Source organism: Micropterus salmoides, unplaced genomic scaffold (assembly GCF_014851395.1).
Source record: "Micropterus salmoides isolate LMB-PRFRI ecotype aquatic unplaced genomic scaffold, ASM1485139v1 Ms_hic_scaffold_10, whole genome shotgun sequence".
NCBI lineage: Eukaryota > Metazoa > Chordata > Actinopteri > Centrarchiformes > Centrarchidae > Micropterus > Micropterus salmoides.
In genome coordinates, this window is record NW_024040041.1 from 30,081,396 (window position 1) to 30,103,912 (window position 22,517).

Here is a 22,517-nt window from a genome sequence, read left to right on the forward strand (position 1 = left end):
TGTCAGGGGAAGGACGGCTAAAGTTTAAGAAATAATCCACTACATCACATCACAGAGGTAAGAAAAGCTGAGACAAGATGCTGATGCAAGGACAGCGCCCCGTTAGCCTCTCTCTTTTGTGACTTTAACCAAAGTCGTCTTCTAATCAACTTTCAAATCATCAATGTGAAGGTTATAGCAACACCTTTCCACAGTGGTGCAGATAAACCAGCCCCCATCAACATTCCTGTCAGTGCCTGCAGGTCAGGCAGATACGATACCCATGGCCTTATTCCAAGCCTGCCTTACCGCTGCCATGTCAATTTCAGTCCAGGAGGAAGTCAAATGCCCTCCACGAGTGCCTCTTAAACAGCAGGAGAGATGCCGTTTAATTGCTTGCAAAGGAGCAGAATAGAAAGACAGCATGCAGTCTCGCCTATTGTTTATCATCTGTGAAGGGTGGGGAAGTGGTGTTACAACTGTTTTACCGTCCTGTAACTTAATGGACTTGTTTGCACTCTTTCTTTGTTATTAACCTCCTTGAACACATGAAGAAAGAGCTGAATACAACTGGCAGTCCAGACAGCAGTTTGCCTTCAGCTGAATTCGCTTTCCTCTGCTTTCCAAGAAAGAGAAACTATAGGTCATCAGATCTGTCCCCTACCACACCCATAATCCTTTGCAATTTAGGTTTGTTTCCCGGGGCCGGTGTGAATTAAGTTGACACACTGCAACTAACAGTTATTTTCATTATAAATCTGCTAACTATTATCTTATTATCTTGAGAATGACTGGATTAATCAAGATTATTAACTTGACAGTTAATCAGTAAGTTTTTACATATTCACACAAGACTGTCCTTTCTATTAGCGCTCTCGCCTGGCACTGAGTCTACAACTTTACTAAACACTAATTAAATCAACAAATTTACCCAAGAAAAGTGAAATTTTAGTGGATTAAGAAAAGATTTTGGTAACAGTCCAAAAATATTCTATTTACTGTCATGTATGACAAAGAAAAGCTCTCACATATGAGAAACATCAACCAAAGAATGTCGATCGACAAATTAATTAATCAGCTAATTGCTTCAGCTTTAAGCTGCCAGCAAACTTCATCAGAAACATCAGAACTGCTTGCCGGATGTGCTTTTCTGTAACTTTCAAACACTGACAGTTCATCATTCACACCCTCTTCACACCATGTTTCATCAGCCAGACAGAGGTGAGACAAGGAGCCAGGGTTTAAACCTCTCTCTCTCTCTAAACAACTATCTTTAACAACTGGTTGCAACTTTGTGAATTTATTCCAGGAGACACAAATCTCTGAAAAACGGCTTTTCACACCGTTTTCCAGTGTGGTCGTCCAGAACGCAACCCGTAGTCCACAGCACAGCGAATATTAAAAACTTGACTGAAAAGTTGGCATCGAATGTCTTGCAGATTTGTAATTGATTAGACAGATCCTGATAAATAAAACTGAGCTCATTTTAAACATTAAGAAGTTAGGCATTAGTACAAAACTCAAATATAATCTTGGACCCATTTCATTTATTCATTTGTGAAAATAGGTGTGAAAATTCTGGATAGCAGGTAGAAACTGTGCAGGTCGGTGCTGTCAGGACAGACGGCGGAGGAGCTGCATTTCCCCTTTCCTCGTTCAGCATGTGCCGGGACTCGTGCCTATCTAATTCATTTCTGATTATAGTCACTGGGCAGCTTTCCCATAGCATTGGGGGGGGGTGGGGAAGAGGAGAGAAAACTCATTTCCTTATTACCAATCAATACCTCCACGTGCCACACCTGCACCGTCTGTTTAATAGTGGGAAAGATCCTTTTTTTTTTTTTAAAGCACTTCACCTTTATCAGGCAGGACAGTCGAGCTGAGTGACAAGAGGCTGAATGGATGGGAGCACACTGCAGCTTTAACAGCATGAGCTGCATGACGGCAGCATGAGCGCGATCACACGTGCGAGTGTGAACATGAGCCGAGTGGACGCGTGTTACACTGTGTGTGTGCCGACTGCTCCACCTAGTGTTGAAACGCCGAAGGACAGAACATGTCAGCACAGATGATGTTGTCAGAGCTGTGACCTTTCGTTGTTCCTTTATTCCTGCGACAACGGGGGCGCCGCAGACTGTTGAGTCACTCGCATCTGGTTAAGAAGAGCCGGTCGGCGTAATGTAAGCCGACAAGGGGAGGGAAGAGATGAGGGGAAGGGGGTTTGCTGCACGCAGACACGGCCAGGACAATGTATTGATAAGAATGAGGAATGTAAAGCTTGTTCTGTGTGGTTCAAGGTGAACGTGATTCTGCTTTCAATTTGCCATCACAAGTTAACGGAGGGTTCATTACCTCCCAAATGATTCAGGCAGAAGTCTTACCGCCTTTGCCACAAGTACAGGTTGTACCCCCTCCCACATGCATGCACAGTAGGGAGATTAACAGCCATGATGGAGTCTCAAACAGGTAATTACAACCAAAGGCAATTTATCCATATATAATTACATCCCATTAGAAAGCCAGCAGCCTTCCTCTGTGAATGTGAGGATTGGACGGAAAAGGTGTAAAAACACTCAACCTTCACTACTCTCCCATAAATGTTACACGTGGCTAACGATGGCGGTGTCTGCAGTTAATTGACTAATGGGCAGCGAGAGTAGAAGCTTGAGGGTGGATGAAGATTACCTTTGTTGAAGAACATAGAGGCCATTTGACCCATCTCAACCCGCTCCACAATGTCGAAATGGTCGACGTGACCTCCTGATCGCTCTGTGAAAACACAGAAACCACCTACAGTGAACATCGTGCACAGTACAGGTAATTAACTGTCAAAGGGCAGTGTAATGATTTCATTTTATTTACACTCATTTCTCAGAAACTTGTCTTGCATTACAATGTGCACACTTAAAATAGCACAACATTTAGGCAGACAACACAAGAAACATTACAAACACATCACATTAGACAGTACGATTAAGCAGCTGCAGTGCAAACAGTTTCATCTCTTGTTTTCACGGTCAGTGCTTAGCCTACACAGGTGCACAGAAAAAAGCACATCTGCTGGATACAATGCACCGTGACCCTGTTTAAAAAAAGCTTTAAAAAGTGATTTAAAAAAACTGTGATTTTTTTACTGTTCACCATTGTTAAGATTTAGTGGATAAACTGAAGTGACACAACAGCAGCACTCACATTTGCACACATGTTTTAATGTGTGTGTACCTTTCAGCGGGTAAATCTCTTATACTGCTCAAGGACCTTTTGACTGCAGTGTCCACCATGGACTGGTCGCCGCTCTGTCCTCTTACCCGACAGGTAGGTAAGAACGTTAGTTATGTCAGTGAAGTTACGCGTGTGACTCAAGTAAAATACGTTACGTACGGTTAATCTGTTAACAGTCTCCTGGGTGAAAGTCCTGTGTTTCCTTGAGCTATCCATCCACCCTGACGTCGTCCCTACGTGGTCTTGCTCTTAAAATTCCTCACCTGATTGTTTTTTTCCTCGATGACATTCGCACGTTAAATGACACGACCTCTCTGCACAAAAAAATGTCATTAGAGACCAAATGGTGTGAAATGACATGTGAAAAACAAACAAAAAAAAAAGGTTTTGTGATAACACGCAAAATGACTGAAGATATCGGCGTGTTATTCACAGGCAATTTGGTGATACCAGGCCTGGTGGAGGGAGGTCTGCTCTCTACTGAGTTTACTCTTCTAGCTTTTAATAAAAAGCCTCTGCTAAGGTTAACTAAGAGTGCAGTTTCATCCATTGTCCCTGCCTACAAAACATGTTGTCTGCAATGAGACTATACTCACAAGAAAAATCACAGCATCAGTCATTTATTAAAATCCATACAACTAACACTTAAAGAAATATGACTCTTGTCGGTCTGGAGCAAAGGCGTAAGTAACGTGATTTTGTGACTTCACCACAAAACCCCACAAGGAAGCGGTCAGGGTGGATATATAGGTCAACGATGCTTGTGACTTTCTGGGAAACAGTGGTCTCCCATGTCAAACTAAGTCTAAGTTTCTCTCTAACTTAAACTAAGCAGTTTTAAAAGCAGAATAAATGGTTTTGCAGGACAACAAAATACTACCTGTTTAGTCTTTTAGTTTGGACGACATGTTGATTTACCAGAATGTAACTGTGCCCAGTTATAAGCGGCTCAACCCCCTTTTTGTTGTCAGTAGTGGCACAGTAATAAAATCCATGTGCCATAAACACTTATCGTACTCACGGACAGACAAGATGGGCTTCGTCTCCGGCTCCGATCGGCCTCGGCCCACGACATCATCATCCGAATACTCAGAGGTGGAGTCGCTGTCATCGATCTGTGGAGATAATACGAGTGTGTGAAGGTCTATATTGGTTGCGTGTTTTCCTAATATCGTAACATAAACAACAGTCAGTTTACAAGCGATTAAGACAGCGTTTATTTGCTCTGTGCATGACGCAGGGAAAGGCAACATCTGGAAATTACAAGCAACAGCTGGGAAGCACTTTGGAGGATCGAGGACTTCGATATTCACACCAACCGCATACCCACACATCACTTCTTATCATCTTACAAATTCTCTGCAGATTAATGTCAATGAGGCTCAACTTTGTGAGTGTCATCAGCTGAATTAATTAAAGTGACACATTGGCAGGGACTGAGGGAGGAAGAGGAGATGAGGAGTGACAGGAGCTAATGGCTCTGTGACAAACAACAAACAAGCAACAGCAAACATAAGAAACCTAACAAAATACCAGATTAGCATGTGCAGCTATGGATCAGAGTCGGGCTGTGCGTGCGTAAGACACTGATAAAGAAACAAAGTTGAACACCAGGTTACATGTAAAATCTGCGAATCCATGCAGGCCAATGAGCATTTTTCTAGGGCAGAGCGATGTCAACATTAGTACACCATGATTTTGACTTTACAATATGTTGTCCTAAAAAGAAAAGAATTAAAACAAATGCTGATAAAACATTTGTCAGACATACTTAACATTTAATATGTAAATAAATTAATCTGTTGTTCATTTCTGGTGGCTTTTCATGATATGATGTTGGTAAAACCCTGTTCTAATGCTTGCATGACTACTGGGTCCTCACCAAGAGTGAACCTCTGGGTCTGAAAAGTGAAGCCACTGCACAAGTCCCTAAAACCTGATTTCTTTTCAACGGCCAGCATTCGGCGACTCCACTGGTTGCAAAAAAAAAAACATTAGAAATAATGGTAAAATTACCCTACTTCCCAATTGATTTATTACCTCAGTAAACACTTAGGTGCCGTTTGTTTGTTTGTTTGTTTGCCATCAGGATTACAGAAAAACTGGCCTGTTATTCAGGAAACTTGGGGGCAGGGTGCAGCATAGACCAAGGAAGAACCCTTTACATTCTGGGGTTGATCTGAATCACATGGCAGATAAACAAATTATTTCTCACTTTTGTTAACATTGCGAAATAGGTGGATTATAACACTGGTGCCTATGGCAAAATGAACTGAATTTGTTGCACATGTGCAAATCAGTCGGTGTGCTTTGAACATACAACAAAGCATAAAATATCACTGTAGAAACAAATGCAGCAATAAGGGATGCAATGTTTCCAGATTATTCCGGGATTCTGGCTCTTTTGACCTGCGCAAAGTATGTAATAAAATGTACAGCTTAGAGACAATTGATGAATTGATCATTTATAATACAGCTATTATTGTTTGCCTGGTTAGCACAGTCAGTAGTGCACAGGACTTCTGCGCAAAAGGTTTTGTGTTCAATACCCACTTGCTTTTTTCTCCCTTTTCAACAAACTGATTATCAAGAGATCGTCTTACACGTTCACAATTAAGCATGTGCAGGAGTGGGTGCCTCCCGGCGAGTGGTCCACATGACGCTTATTTTCCCAGTATCTCCAGGCAGAGGAACTTCCTGCTTTTCTCATTCAGGGGAATCCGATCTCACGTTTTCTGACGGCTTTTTCGGAGGTGTGTCAAGTAAGCCTTTTGAATTTCCTTCAGGACTTTAAAAAGTAAAAGCTCTCAATAAAAAAAAAAAAATTAAACATTAAGTACTGCTGCAATAATGTTGTTGCTCTTTTATTTTGTAGGCACAATCACTAGTGATTATGTGAGTAACTTTAGCTGTTTGCTTTTTCTGTTTCAGCACCAGCTTTGGCCCGCGCGCTGCTTATTGCCAACCACTAGCTTAGATGATGAGGCTTCAGCTGGGCACAACCATACTCTGACATACTGTAAGTGTAATAGAAATATATCCATATACAGTGGTTGTGCTTGCAGATTTGCAAGACTGGACCATTAGCGGTGCCCTTTTCATTTCTTAATGGCTTTTTTACATCTGGGGAGAGAATATCTAAGAATACAGCCCATGTTGAAGCTTTATAAAGAGAAGACATTAACACAATCAAGTCCCACTATACTCCCAGCACAGGCTTGTCATATCTCCACTACTACCATTCACACAGGGGATGTCCTATAAGGGATCATCCACTACGCCTGTTCACATCACAAGAACAGAGTTGGATACTGTATCTTTCCCTACAAACCTGCCTTGTTTTCAATATGAGCTGGATTAAAATGATTTCTATAGCAGGTAACAGAGAAAGAAAGGCCATTCTGTAACTCACCGTCTCCGGTTTCCACCTAATAAACTTATATGAGACTTTCTTGGAAAACATATGATGCATCATCGTAAAAATGGCCTTTATTTTCGTTAATATGCTTCACTCAAGCAGAGCGAAATAAAAAGCATTCAGGGGCAAACACTTCCAGCTTTCTCCCCCTCTTGTTTTCCATTACGTGGGAGGAAACGGATGAGAGGAGTACAGGAGGCATGAATCAAGGCAGAGTGTTTGGGGCTCAGTTAGAGTCAGGCTATTGTCCACAGGCTCATAACTCCTCAACTGGAAACCCACAGGCATTAAGCAAGATGACTTCTGTACCAGGGGGAGAAACAAAAAGCAAAAGGCCGAGCCATTTAAAGTGCACCAAGTCTTTTTCTTAGTCAAAGGAAAAATGATTGAAGCCTGGGCGGTTTCCCTTGAGGTACAGTCCTACACTGACGGCTTCATCCAAATTGGGTTTCTTAAAGACGGGTAGCAAGAGACACATTTCACTTGTGCTAAGATTGGACAATAAAACAACAACAGACCTCTAAAGAAAAAATACAGCTTCCTGTTAAAAGGGGAATTTCGTTTCAGTCTTTAAATATGATATATTCTACAGTCTAGGTATTTTACGGGGCTACAAATTTAAACAGTCATTGTTTCTCTCAACAGACAGACAGAAAATGTGAAAGAGGAGATGTCTATATGGTCAAATAAGGACGCCCGCTCAGTGATAAGATCACTCACCATTGGTGATACAGAAACACAACTTTAAGATCTTTAAGTAAACTGCAAGGTCTTTAATGTCTACTATTATGTGTTACATGTTTAAATAATCGCAGACCAGTTCATTTCACTTTAGTTATAATGAAGGTTTTTGAATGATTGGTTTAGAAATTCTTGTATTCATGTGTCGTGATGTTTTGAGTCATCACTAAGCCCTGCGGTGAGCCTACTAAATGGACTTGGGCCCTCTGACGGGCGACGCCATTCTCTAGCACTGACCTAACGTACCTTTGGAAGAGGTATCTATGACGAGCCATTAACCACAGTATAAATCCAGCTTTAACTCAACAGGACACATCCATAGTAACAAAGTATTTTCCTATAGTGAGTGCACCCCTGTCCGCTGCATGCTCCCATATTATCCAGTATTTGTGTTTTCTCAGTGCCAAGTCTGGATCAGCATAAGTCTATTTTTCTTTTTTAGAATCAATGAAACAAAGGGGAGCTGGCATGCTCCAAAGGAAGAAGGGATAGTTCTCATTAATCTTGCAATGTGGTTCTACACAAGCACACCATCACTCTCCCTGACTGAAGTCCCTCTGGATTTGTGTTTATATCGACGCAGATTATTTCACTGGTTTATCGTCGTAAAAAAAAAAAAAAAAGATGAAGTTAATTCTGTTATTAGCTGCCTAAATATGTCAGAACAAGACCTGAAAGCACATTAACTGGAGCAAAGAACTGGAAATGTCCCTGTGCAGCATTTATACTCACATTAGTTCCACTTTTTTTGCCTGCAGAGTGTAAATAGTATTTGGCTTAATGTCTTATTAGACAAACTCCCCCCCGACAGAGAGGAACATTTACTACTTTAATATTTGGTTTGTCTGACACATCCTTACAGCAAACAGAGAACTGTCCATCCAGTACTGAAACCAATCCAATCCCCTATTAAAGATATTTACATATTAACTAAGACAGAGTTCATCATCTCACCTCTTCCTGCTCTCTCCTCTTCCAGCGCAGCTGAGCATTGGCCGCCGCCATCGCCTCAATCACAAACGTGGTGGTCATGTAGCTGGTGACAGGAGAGAGTGAAAGATAAGACGACCTTTAGGTTAACGAGCTGCTAGTAATGACCCTGGCGTTCAAATGAAGTGTGTCCACCATCATTTAAATCATTAACTGTGCAAAACAAAGAGATTTTATTATTCATAGCAACAGCAACATATGTTTAATTTCCACCAACGGAGTCTATCCATTATTACAACAAACATCTGGTCAAACATCTTTGTGCATGTTTCTTTCTACAACACTGTTGCCTTCCCCTGGTCCTGGACCATCATGCATAGTCGCTTCTCTTTGTCTGTGTGTTTGGCATGCAACAACAAAGACAACATAAACAGCTGCAGTGACATCTTTACTGTTTATACACGGCCTGAAAACAAATATGAAATCAACACAACAATTACTTAGGTAGAAAATCTGGGGTGGAAGATTCTCCTGGATCTACTGTAACTCAGACATTTCATTTACTCGAGGCCAGAGTTGGCTAGACGCTACAACGGCATCTGAAACTGAGTGGATCATGTTGGAGTTGAAGTTGATCGATGTTGTGCAGCAGCTCAGGAGGTAGAGCGGGTTGCCTGTTAATTGGAAGATCGGCGGTTCTTGCACTTGTGTGAATGTAATGTAGTGTAAAAGCAATTTGAGTGGTCGAAAGACTAGAAAGGCGCTACGCAAAAACAGACCATTTACTTTTTGTAAAAATTACTAAAACGCAGAAATGAAGGTAGGCGTCAGAGGAGATGGTATGCGTGACCCTTGAACCGGTTGAGGCAGAAAGAGAAGCCAGAAATGGAGGAGGATATGCGATGCTACCAAGCTGAACAATCATAGTTAGTTAAATGTGTGGGGAGTTGTGTGTCAAACTACGGCGTAGGGTACAGAGTACCAACAGTGAATATTCGTTGCAAGCATAAATTGGCCTTCAGTGGGTCAAAAAAAATTGTTACGGGAAGAGTGTTCAAAATGTGAACTCCTCAGATCATTCGAAAACTTCTTGGCGAAGACAAGATTTAGGAAAGGACACTGTTTTAATCAGAATTAATAATAAATAATAACTTATACATCTTTTAGGGACATTAGGGAAAAGACATTTCTCAGTAAATCATGTTTTTAGTTACAGAGCACCTCCTGGGCATAGTTTTTCCCCGCCCTACAAATCACAAAGACGATGCCTAACATTCCAGTAAGTTTATATTTTCAACACTTTTCCTGTAACACATTTCACTAGCCAACGAGTGACTGAACATGTCTAGGTTTCAGGAGATGCTATCCAGGGCTAACTGTTGCCTCAAATGAAAACAAGTTTCAGCAAATATCCAAAAGAAGGAAACTTTCTCTCATAAAAAAAATAAATAAAATCGCTACAATTTTCAAAAAGGAACATAAACTTCAATGTGTACTCGTCCTCACTGATCATGTGAGTACTTGCCAACATAAGAAAAAGCCCAAGAGCAACCATTTCATTACTTTCAGACCAATTCATACTACACACATGAATAATAAACAACCTTTCACCTCTGAATACACTATATAGACAAAAGTAAACACATTACACCTAAAGGAACTTCTACAGCATCTACCTTTTGCAACTTTAACAGTTTCCACTCTTCTGGGAAGGCTTTCTACAAGATATGGGAGTGTGTCGGTGCCCATTCATCCAGAAGAGTATTTGTGTTGTCAGACACTGATGTTGGACGAGAGAGTCTGAGGTCAGGGCTCTGGGTCACTCAACTTCTTCCAAACTTAACAGGGAAAACCATTTCTTTATGGAGCTGGCTTTGTGCACGGGGGCATTGTCTTATTGAAACAGGAAAAGGCCAAACACAAGCTGGTGGAAGAACTATTGTCTAAAATTGAATCCTGTAGCATTAAGAGTTTCTTTAATAAAGACCACACCATGACAAAAACAACCCCTCCAATATAGGGTACCTTTTCTTAAGGGAAAAACACGTATTTGACCTTGTGCATACCAATAAAACTCTAATTACATTTATCTTAGCTCTTTGTTCAAATAGACAGTAAGAGAAGCGACACATGTTGGAAATGGACATGAGGTGGGTCAGTGTGCAGTACAGGTATTCTCCATGTTGCTCTAAAATCGATGCTGCGGTAGAACAAGACTTACCTCATGAATCCTAAAAAGGCGATGAGTGATAGACTGACCACCCAACCGGCTGTAGCGAAGGCTTTGGGCATGGTCAGAGCTCCTGTTCCCACAATCAGATTGAACATATACACCAGCCCCACCTGGAGGAGACATGAGAACAATGTCCAAGTCTAATGAGGCCCTGCTGAGATTCAACTATAATTCATTTTATACTGTATGTTGTGTGCTTGTACACCTCCTGCTGCACTGACCTAATTTCTCTAGAGGGATCACTTAAGTTTAATCTAATATTAATGATTTACTTCAACCTCAGACCCTGCAGTATCAGGTGTTTCTCAGCACCCTAGTTGATAAGGATCAGACTACTAGATGAAGGAATCGACCATGGAAGACAACTAAGGCAGCTTTTACCCCTATCAGGTTGCGCTTTAATGATTCAAAGCTTTTTTAGCTTCCTGGAGAAAAAAAAAAAACCTTTCACCAGCAGAACTTTATCTTTTTGGCAGGGTCATGCTGACCTAGCAAAGCGAGGGACTCAAATGTGCTGTCAAAACTCCAGACCATAAACGGGCCTGGTGTGTAAGCATTTTAGCTTCCTCTTTATTTTTCACAGCACTTTCAAACGCACAATCTCTCCTTACATCCGCTGGATAACCCACAGAAAGTTTCATGAAAATAAAACCCTGTTATTATAAGCAAGGAAGTAATACATAAGTTTGCAAAGTCGGGTTGTCTTTGAATTCAGTAAATCTATCCACTGTAGCTTCAAGCTTCTGGCTACCACACAGCCTAATGACAATCCCACATTGTGCCTGAACTTAAATTATCTAAAAGAGATTAAGAATTAACCAAAGCATCCTGCATGATACTCACAAATGCGGAGTAGGGTTCCCCGGTCTCTGTAATTCCACCTGCCATGGTTGATCACCCTGGTCTTTACCTGAAAGGACAACAGAAGCCAGGTAGCAGAAGCCAGCTATATGTTTTATTCACTCTTGCGTTTATCAGTTTGACCATATTTAAGTACAGTATTTCCAAAACAAGTTGTACAAGGTCTATAATGTAAGAATAAGCATTCCCAGTATAAGAAAAAAAGACAACAAGTGGTCGTTCAGTTCTATCTTCCATACAAAAAGAACCCCAATCACTTATCTTGCTATTAGCACTTATTCAACTTTGGCAAGAATTCACACGGGTTAAAAAAAATCGATTCAAGACATTTCTTAAACTTTAAGAATCACTTTTCAATTCGGCATACATATGATTTAGTAAGCAGCACAGATTTTTTTTAAAATGTGTGCTTTAGCAAAATAATCTACTGATCAGTACGTTTGTTTGTTTCAGGGCAAAGACTGTGGAAGTAACAACTACTTATTTCACTTGATTAATGACTGAGTAATTCAGCGTAATGAAGAACAGGGTCACTCAGAAAAGCCTTCCTGCCTCTATAAAGTTTAAGTCACTGTTGATCTCAGTGAGCAGACATGTCTTTGCAGCAACACTGGCAGCATTAGAATCACGTTAGCTGTATCACACAAAAACACATACGGATGATGTATTGTTGTGAAATTTCATAAAACACACAGATAAAAGTGAGCAGCTAGCTATCATGTGGCTAACTACACGAGTGTCATTAATGAAAACAAAAGTGAACACTTCTCACCTTAACTTCTATCCAGGGTATTTTGCTAGTTTAGCTGCTAGCCTAGCAGGATGCTCCAAGCTGTCAGCTGGATTAAATCCTCACTAGCCACCTGAATGAACGCAGATCCTAAACACCTAGCTAACATAAGCTGCTCCGCTGTCAGATAACAGGAGGAAAGTGTCTGTAAACAGAAAGCTCAGACACTTCCCCATGGGCCAGCAAGGCTCAAACACTTAGCTAACTGAAGCAGTAAACTAACCGACCAGCTGACCCGCTCCGGCACAAACAGGCGTCACGCTTCCGCTAACACAAACGCACACATCCGGTAATGAATTTCAAAATAAAACCATCTCCGTCGTGCATATGTTCAGATTAGTTGTTTATATAATAAAGCTTCTATTGTGAATTTAAAAAAACGGATTTGTCTTTGTTATTATTGTGTTTAGCTTGTCTGTATATGTCATGTGACACCTGTTCATGTCATATGACATCCACACCTGTCTGTGCATGCATGCAGTGTATATTCTGAGCATATCAACCTCACCTTTGATAGATTTTTGGTGCTTTTAAAATATTATGAAATTTGATTTTGTTGCAGTCTGCATGTGAAAGAGTGGGGGAAAACTGGGCTGCCTGCCTGATAGGTGTCCAGGACAGAGCTAGGTGCGGGACTCAGGCTCAGAGGTTCCCAAAGTGAGGTTCAGTGACTGGAGGGGGCCTGAAGTGGTTCATCTAATAAATTTAAAAATCATTCACTTGAATTTAAATTCATAACAAATCAGTTTATGGTTCTCTGCAGATGAAACTGACGGATCCTCTCAATAAGGTGCAAGGTCACACAACCTTTAAAGAAAAGCCCTCGTATAATTTTCACATTACTCAATATATGCATGCGATCTTCCATTATATACATTTTGCCTCCCTTACATTTATCTTGTGTCACATATCCAACAGTCTAACCCTCTGAAATGCAAGTAAAATATAAAAAGTACAGTTCTCAAGTGAACATACTTTCCACCACTGTATTGAACAAAAAAAATGTACTGCTAAATTCACACAGTTATGAAGACACCACTTGTAAAATACCATATAACATGGAAATCTGAACGAGGGTGGATGTAGTCCAGTTTGTCACAGGTCTTGTGATGGATGCTTAAACATAATTTGTTGTTTTTCTGGTAACTGGTTTAAGTAGGAAAAGGAGACAAAAACATCATGTGAAAGAAAACACAGGATATAAACCTTCAGAAACGAATACAGCTCAGCTTTTTCCTTCATATCCATTTGAGGAAACCCTTTAAAACGCTGAGTTACATTAACAGTGGAATAATACAACAGTTAAGTTCGGAAGAAGCATTAATAGATCTAATTGGTTACACTGTCAAGTGTAAGAACGCTCGTATGATCTGTTGTTGAAGGACAGACCACAAATCATCAGTATATTTATATTGTTAAAATGCAGCTGAAGCAAATACTCAACATGAGGAGCTCTCAATGCAACACCAGCTGGAAATGGAAAGGTTTTAGTGTGCACACTGCTCTCAAGGCTTACACCTGTGGCCTAGAAACAAAAACAGCACGTGACTAGAAATGATTCCAGGTTTTTTAATTAGAAAATTAAAACAAAACCTGCACATAAAAAGAAGTTAACAGTTACATCAATATCTCAGCTGTCCATGTCAATATGTTAAATACCCAGTACTCTGTGTTTGCATGCAACAGTCAAAGAGAAAACATTTTCCATAGTGTGACTTTAGCCCGAAACCAACATAATCACAAAGTAGTGGTAAGAGACGTTTTAAAATATACAATTCCATGACCATCGGGCAAACTTCATCTGCTGTGGACAGATAGAGAGCTCCAGAACACCTACTAATAGACCATGGGGTGAGATGATGTAACCAACTGTACAATAAACATAGTAAGTCTCGTTGGAAATGTTTTATTTTCACTTCAAATTTCTTAATCTTGTGAATAGTAGTTTCACAAATTATTCTTAACTTCTAACTTAGAATGCGAATTGTAGTGCACTCAACTTCCAACATTTTCCTCCCAACTCACCGTTGATGTTCTGAAACTCAACTCATAAGTGCGTTTATAAGGGGCTGGAGGGAAATGTGGTGGTAGCACTGAGTGCTACAACTGAGTTTATCTTTAAATAAAAACATACTTTTTGTGGCATTGTTGTTGTAGCAACGAGTTATTTCCCACTAGCAATAAAGTAATCAATCGATCTTGTTGTTTTTGAAAATAAATAAACAATAAAAAGTCTGGTCAGCCAAAATTGAATAAGGAAAAATACAGTTTCTCTCTAACAGCACTATGTCAAACGTGAAAACAAAGCCCAGACCCTGATGAAACCACTTTTTGTCACTGGTGCATTAAATCCTCTAGAATTTAAAAACTTTGGCACGGCTCAGAGGTAGTATCAAAAAGGACACAGTGGCATACAGCGATGGAAGCCCCTTCCTAACTTACCATCTGTAACATCAAGGTTTGGATGTACCATATTTTCATTTCCCACCAGAAGCAGATTAACTTCATTTCAGTTTTATAAAGTCCTGGATAAGTGTTGGTACTTGATCTAAAGTGATGTTAAAGAGCAGCGAGGTTAGGGGTGCACATCAGTGGGCAGCTGGAAGTCTTTGAAGGTGTAGAAGGAGATGTCTCCGTGGTCCACCACAGCAAAGACCACTGGGATGTCTCCACTCTGGAAGGCCAGCAGCTTGAGAGCTCGCAGGTCAGGCACAGGGCCGTCGAAGCTGAGACACGACAGGGAGGGAATCAGATGATGTCGTCAGTTAATCAATTAAACAGAAAATTAAATGATAACAATGCAAAGAAGTAATTGGCTTCTCAAATGTGAGGGTTTGCTACCTAAATTTTTAATTTTGAAGGGTTGCTCAGACAAAACAAGCGATCTGAAGACGTCCCATTGTGTTCTGGGAAGTTGTGATGACATTTTACAGACCACATGATTAATCAAAAGTAATCAACAGATCAAGATCTAGTAATCAGACAAAACGGCCATTCATCTTCAACCTCTGTGAGAGTCATTAGATTTGCGTCACATGTCTGCTGTTTCTTGTAAGCCAATCTTGAGGACACATGCCCCCATGTAGTTCGTGTGTTTGCTTACCTGCACACACACATGCGGGAGTAAGGTTTCCCCGGGTTGCTCTTCTTGAAGTCAGCCACCGTGTCAGGTTGGTAAACATTGAAACAAATCCTCCACTCATCGGACCCTTGTAAACTGAGAGGACAAAGCACACGTTTATCCCCTGCGCGATGGACTCTACATCACCACACTTCATGGGTTTGTAAATTAGATCATAAATTTGTGACAGCAGTGAGAGGAGCTCCACTAACACATTCAGTCCACATTCTGATTTATTTTCCTTCACAGGTGACAAAAAGTAGCTGCATGAGGTGACATTTTAATGCCAACCTGCATGTTTACATGCAGGAGGTACGGTTGAATTAGTTGCCTCTTGCACCCTTATTGCACCAGATTATTGTGATACAATGGCTTACTTAATAAGGGTTTCTGCTGTGTCACATCCAAGACTTTTTTAATAACACACAGTGCAATTTAATACCTTTATTTTTATTGTTATGTCGGTCGAAGAATGACGGAAAACAAGTAGGGACACTAAGGCTTACAAGTACTTATTAAGTACATGTATTTATTGACATTTATGTCAGTATTTCAAGCTGTATACAACAATAAATCCTAGTAACACAGTTACTACTGTTATAATTTTCACATGCCCATAATGAGTCACTGAGCTCCTTAGCTGCTGTCGCTAGCAGTAGTCTGCTACAGATTGGATGGGGGCTGACTGAAACTCCACAAAAATACCTCCTGGACACACAATGCACTCCAGTCCCTTCTGGTTTACAGGTGTATGACGTCTCCTGACAGCCCGCAACCACATACAAAAAAAGTTAGAACTAATGTTACTGTCTATAGCAGATAAGAAAAAAGATTCAACTCCTCTGTAAATAAAATTTAAGACCGTTTATTACCTTCTCTATGCCAATTTATACTTCTGCGTCAAGTGTACAGCGGCTACGTGTAGTCTTGAACATTTATACTTGTGCGATGGTGTCTGCTTCACTCTCTAATTACACCACCAAAACGCTAGTTGGTGGTAGGATTTCTATGTTCCACTGCGTTGTGTTTCTTTTTCTTCAAACAATGGCGACTGACACTGAGCGGATCATGTTGGAGTTTATTTTTTTTATGCAGGCCTATTTTAACACCCCGCTTAGGCTCTCCTGGCCTGGTATCAGATAAGTCAAATCATTTTCAGTGTAATAACAGGAAACAACAGGAAAGTGATACCTGGACGCTCCCTCGAGCAAATGTGTAGATTTAATCACGCTGATTTTCTCCAAAAGCTTCCCTGGAATAAAAACCAAACGTCACTGAATCGTATACCGACTCATTTACGTGGATTAAAATCCAGAACACTTTACAGACTCGGCCCGTGTCATCTCACCAGTGGGGATTGGTTGTCTTGGGTCATGTAAAGGAGTGACTTCCCTGTTCCACAGGTGTGCTGGTCGGCCTTTACGCTTCCGCTGCCGCCTCGCCATGAGCTCCCGATACTCTGCCCAGTTTTTGCACTGCCGAACCTTGAAGGAATGTGAGTCCCCATAATGTGTGCCTTTTACATCACTTGAAAATATTGCATAGAACATTTTTCAGTTTCATTCTTATGTTTTGTTACACAGGCTACAAACCTCTCTGTCGACATCCCACCGGCGCCTTCGCTTGTCCTCTTCCCTCTTCTGCTCCTTTGAGGACATCTTCACCTTCCGTAGGTTTATTCTCTGCCTCCAGGGGGCGACGTCACACACTCCCACAGCCAAAGACCCAGGGAGCAGAGAGGGGTTTGGAGGGACCAGGGAGCTGGAGAGGCGCTCCTTGGAGCCCAGGTCAGGAAAAGCGATGGAGCTGAAGTCCCAGCGTGAGGAACCAGGGGCGGCCTGGTGATCTGATCGGTCCCCGGGAACATCAGTCATCCACCAGTTCCTGCCCCCCCCGCTTTTGTCTGCTGAACCTTGCTGAACAGAGCTAGTCTGGGTCCCTGAAGTCCCCGGAGACGTGTTCAGTTGTGGCTCAGATTCATCCTCCTCCATTCTGTCAGCTGTGGATTCTTCTTGTACTACAGTACGACTACAGCAACAACAAACACTGTGTAAGCGTCTGATTTACATAAAGTTTCACTGCACTGACTAGTGACGGAAAATCAGCCAGTCGTTTATTTGACACTTCACAATAGATCAGAATGGATAAAATTAAAAATTTGTCAGAGCATGTTGGTGGATTATAATCTGCACAAGCCCGAGACATTTTGTGTGGAATCTGAAAGGTGTGGACACTGACCAGCGAGGGAGAATTTATCAAAAGATTCAAGAAGACTTTATTGTCATTCTGGCCATGTAGCTACTTGTACAGGGCATCAAGTTGTATTACGGGAGTTGTACAATCCATGTTTTTTGAAAATTGACCCATGTCAGGGTATCTTAGGCCTCTGCAACTATTCTTTTTTAATAACAAGAATAGTCTTGTTCTAGTTGTGGCTCATTCATGCACAGAATATGGATGCGTAAAGAAAAGTTTCACTGGCACGGGTCACTTTGTGTTAAACAGAAAAATTGCCTGCAAGATAAGATAAGATGTGCAGCAAATTTGCTGGTACACCCTTAAATGACCTCCATGACCAGTACAAGGTCGGGCAATAGCTTTACAGAAAGAAAGAACCATCTTGGCCGAGCCAGCCCTTGTGAGGCGAATTCATGCTGCTACCATCAGGGCACAAATATAGTCTAACACACAGAACAAATTGGCAAAAAAGTCATCTATCCCTGCTGTTATCAGCCTTGTAAATGCTACTATATAAATATAATTCTGTTGCATTTGTTGATGTATTTATTTATTGTTGTTTGATATCTGTTTGTTACTGCTGGCTGTAAACCAAATTCCCCCTTGGGGATAATAAAGTTAAATTGAACCATAAAAAGGCAGAAAGTAAATAGCGTGCACTGTAAAGAAAATAGGCAGTGATTTTGTACTGGACTCTGTTTACCTGGATGTTGCTGGGAGGATGGGGGAGGGGCTGGGGCTGCGCTTCCTCTTTAGTTGTCTCCCTGCTCTGTCACGTGACTGAGGCAGGTTCAGCTGCCTCGCGTAGGACGATGGCTCCGAACTGTAAGAAGCAAAACACGACACCGACATTTTGCTGATGGTGAATCCCGGACTTCATCACACCAACTTCATCCAAAATGCTGAGTCTCTAAAGATCCAGCTGGACAGGATTTGTTTCTCCAGACTACGTGATGAAGTGCATGTCTAAAAATGTAAGTATATATACTGGATTGATGGATGGAATACACTTCTTTCCTTTCTGTCTGCACCACAGTGGAGGACTGACCGTCATTCGCTTCCTATTATCTTATAATTTAATGCCCGTCTGAATGGGGCATTAAGATTCTACCTGGGATCGAATCTGTGCACCACATAGCCAAGCCTCTTCAAATGCCCGAACACCTTTGTGATGAAAAAGAGTCATTAGACCAGTTCAGCAGCGCAGTCCTCCTTCAGAATATCTGCAGGACATTTACTTGTACCTGATACTGCTGGAGGCTCACTGAGCTCGCGGACAGAAATTTCTCATACCCGTCCTGGATGGACAGCGGCAGGTCCTGGTAAAACACCTGCACGTTTCCCTGTTCACACAGCACATTGCCATCTTTAGATGTCATTAATTACTATTTTACAGATCGGATGAGTTTCAGCAGGGCTCTTAAAGTGCTACATAAATATTACTGAATAATAATGCAGAGATTGACGTGTCCTAAGAGGGTAAACCACACCCTGGCAAACAGGTTTTATCTGCCACTCACACACTCCATCAGGTAGAGAGCCTCTTCAGGGAGGAGATACTGCTTGCCGCTGGCAGAAAAGCCCATCGTGTGCCAAAACTTTCCCTACGCAAAAAAAGACACAGTAAAATAATTTGACTAACATATTATAACAAGAAACGAGGAGGAAGTGCAGACGTTCTCAGCTTATGACAGGGTGTGTGTACTCACAGCTGGAGACTGAAGCTCCACTTTCTGCTCACTTGGAATCCACGTGGCCTTCACTAGGTTTCCTCTACAGGAAAAGAAAAGCAGACAGTATCGATCTCGTGTCGGTGCAGCACAACCTGAGCCTACCGTCAAATACAGGAAAGTTAGAAGATATTTCCCGTCAGCAGGCAGAAAAACTCCACAACAAGCCAAAAGACACCCAGCCCTGACATATTATTGCCACATACAGTGATTATGGTGAATATGTTAGTGAACAGCCGCTTTATTAATACGTGGATCAACATTTTTTAGTTTGAAGTTAGTGTTTGTATCTTCTTGATGAATGTTCGTCCAATATTCACACTCTACACCAACCCCTGAGAAAAATATCTGGCTCTTTAGCTAATAGAATAGAGCTTGTTTTCTAAAAACAGCTGCTGGAAACGGGTTGACGACTGAACCAAAATGTGACGTGAATCCAAATCAAGAAGAGGCAAAAAAGATAAAAGTGCACACTACACGCATGGCTCACACATCAGTAATTATCACTGGGGATGGTTGGATGCTAATCCTACTCACAGCTTCTCCACTCTCTCCTCTGATATGAGGCTCCAGTGCTCATTCAGACTCTGCTCAAGCCGCTGTCTTTGCTCCTCTGAGTCATTGGGGAAGAAGTCCTTCTGTCCTCTGACAGGGATCTTGTGACTCCTGGACCGAGCAGCGAACAGTTCAGATGGACTGGGGATTTACAGAAAGAAAACATTTAATGCTTTAATCACTAGATTAAGGCAAGAAGACATTAATATAAACAAGGCAGATGAATAAATGTTTTGATGCAGAGGTGGTCATCCTTTCAGTTTTTTAAGACACAAACTGGAAAGAGATCAGAAGGGAAACCACTGTGAGTTTATAAAACATGAGTTACTTTTCATATTTGAGTAGGAAGGTTAAAGGCTTTATATCCATTTGTTTGATTCTCCAGTGATGGAGGACAACTGCAGCAGTTGCTTTTGGAGAAAACAAAAGCACAGATCAGTTTATAGTTCCAGATACACTATATGGACAAACAGTACACATTACTTTCATAACATCCCATTCTAAATCCATAAGTCATTAATATAGAGTCGGCCCCCCTTTTGCAGCTATAACAGCTTCCACTCTTCTAGTAAGGCTTTCTGAGAGATTTTGGACGTTGTCTGTGGAAATTTTTGCCCATTCATCCAGAAGAGTATTTGTGAGGTCAGAAACTGATCTTGGCAAGAGGGCATGCCGCACAATCTCCGTTCAAGTTCAACCCCAAAGGTGTTCGATAGAGTTGAGGTCAGAGCTCTGTGCTAGCCAGTCAAGTTCTTCTACACCAGGGGTTTTCAAAGTCTGAGACTACGTGCCCCCCCCTCAGACAAATCTTGGGAAACGGTGCCCCCCCTTTACTTGGTAAGTTTCGCACAATTCCTGGATGCGTATGGGATCATGATTATATTATCTGATCCTATAGACACTCAAGATTTAAGCCAAAATAGCTTAATATTGCTGTTTGACATAACTTCTGACTACACCAAATAGGTTTATAAAAGGTCTGTCTTAAGACATTCATTCAGTTCCCAAAACTACTGTATCTCTGAATAATTCTCACCCATGTAGGCTATTCTATGTGATCTCCTTTTGATAACTAAAGCAATAAGTAATGTAATATTGTTTCACTTCCATTCACTGAGCCTCCCATGAAACTGTTTGGAGCCCCGGAGGCCCACCTCACACTGAAAAACCCCTGCTCTACACCAAACTGGCAAAACCATTTCCTTATGGAGCTGGCTTTGTGCACTGGGGCGTTGTCTTATTGAAACAGTAAAAGGCCTTTTGGAATAACTATTGTCTAAAACTGTATGCTGCAGCATTAATACTCTTAAGAGTAAGTGAAATTTAAGCAGGATTAGTGCATATCACTCTTTATAGGAAGCACAGTCACCAGTGTCATCCTAAAGTGTTTATAAATACAGGAAACAGCATTTGCATTGTTTTTTTTTTGCATGCTACGTATTACTTATGAAGTACAGCTGCACATGATGGCTCACATTATTGTTCATTTCCAGTGTCTTGAGTCATATGTGGTTATGACTCACTGCCATGGGACCTCGCCCAGACATGTTATAACCGGTTATAACGTTATTCGTGCGATATAATCAGTCAACTGCATGATGTCTTGCATGTGTTATGACCGAAACCCGTTTGAAATTGCACCCTACCAGCCCCCACAAACACCTTTTACTCCAATTAATGCGTATTGTTTTTAAATTTAACAACAGTTTCCCATCTTGTTCCCACAGCTGTTCTTAATAAAACACAACGTGGAGAACGGCAGGTGAGCCAAATGGAGGATACCAATGACGAGAATGATTCAAGCTACCTACAAAAACTTGTTAACTAGCGTTTTCCCTGCAGGTTACATGCATGTAGCACAACCTCAAAACTTTACCAGCGTTAACTACCACAGTTACATGAAGCCACCATGTGAGCAGGGCAACTAACTGTTACGCGCTCCGACAACAGAAAATGGATGACCAACAGACATGTGCGCGCTATTTCTCCCCGGTCTGTAATTTTCACGATATGAGCTAAAAAAAAGACAATAATATACCTTAATATTTCACTGAAGAACTTCCCTTCTGTGTCTGTCTTGTTTTGGTCCGCCATGTTTACCAGCCACGCATGCTCCCTGCTGCAGGTCTCCTCTGGGTCCTGATGCCCGTCAGATTCAGTGATTAAAAGCAGTTACACACATGGCCAGCAGGTGTAGGTAAAGTACAAAGAGCTGCATGGATGCGTGTTTGGTTCATAGTATCATAGGTATCATATACACTGGGGACGCTGGGGACATCTCCCCATCACTTTTTGTCCCCATCACTTTTTGAAAGCATTTGTTAAAAACGTTCTGAAAAATAGTTTGCAGCAAAAAATGTTTACTGACAAATGAAAATGCTTTTGAGAAAAGTTTAATTGCGCAATAAGAATATGCAATGCAATTAAAATGTAGTTTCCCTTCATATAAAAAAAAGACAGAAAATTTCTTCAGAATGCAGGAAATTACATATTTAAAGTTCAAAATCTTATGGGGGACGACCCCCAGACCCCCGCTCATAAATCAGCATCAAATATTTCTTCAAAATAGTGCTACAGATCTTCTTGTCTTGTTCTTGTGCATCGTCACGTCTTGTGACCAAAATGTATCATCACGTTCCTAATCTGTGCCCTTATGTCCACTTTTCAACACAAAGTGACGCCCTTGCATAGTATTGTAC

General features: G+C 41.3%; 2 protein-coding genes across 2 annotated transcripts in view; both read right to left on the reverse strand.

Annotated features, from left to right (window-relative positions):
• Nucleotides 1–12,433, reverse strand: part of tmem104 (transmembrane protein 104) — a 64,988-nt gene extending 52,555 nt beyond the window's left edge. Inside the window, exons 1-6 of the mRNA XM_038707544.1 lie at nt 12,157–12,433; nt 11,367–11,433; nt 10,512–10,633; nt 8,315–8,396; nt 4,223–4,316; nt 2,665–2,748 (exon numbers count right to left, since the gene is read on the reverse strand). Of these exons, the coding sequence (XP_038563472.1) occupies nt 2,665–2,748; nt 4,223–4,316; nt 8,315–8,396; nt 10,512–10,633; nt 11,367–11,411 (427 nt within the window). The 5' untranslated portion in view covers nt 11,412–11,433; nt 12,157–12,433. The remainder of the gene's footprint in view (nt 1–2,664; nt 2,749–4,222; nt 4,317–8,314; nt 8,397–10,511; nt 10,634–11,366; nt 11,434–12,156) is intronic.
• Nucleotides 12,434–13,727: 1,294 nt separating this feature from the next.
• tsen54 (TSEN54 tRNA splicing endonuclease subunit) lies at nt 13,728–21,959 on the reverse strand. Its single transcript, XM_038707555.1, has 12 exons — nt 21,857–21,959; nt 19,801–19,959; nt 19,243–19,306; nt 19,054–19,137; nt 18,778–18,876; nt 18,645–18,697; nt 18,237–18,356; nt 16,888–17,323; nt 16,644–16,779; nt 16,487–16,547; nt 15,278–15,391; nt 13,728–14,900 (listed from the first exon to the last, which is right to left on the reverse strand). The coding sequence occupies exons 1-12, from the start codon at nt 21,910–21,912 to the stop codon at nt 14,750–14,752; spliced, it is 1,533 nt and encodes a 510-aa protein (XP_038563483.1). The 5' UTR covers nt 21,913–21,959; the 3' UTR covers nt 13,728–14,749.
• Nucleotides 21,960–22,517: the final 558 nt, after the last annotated feature.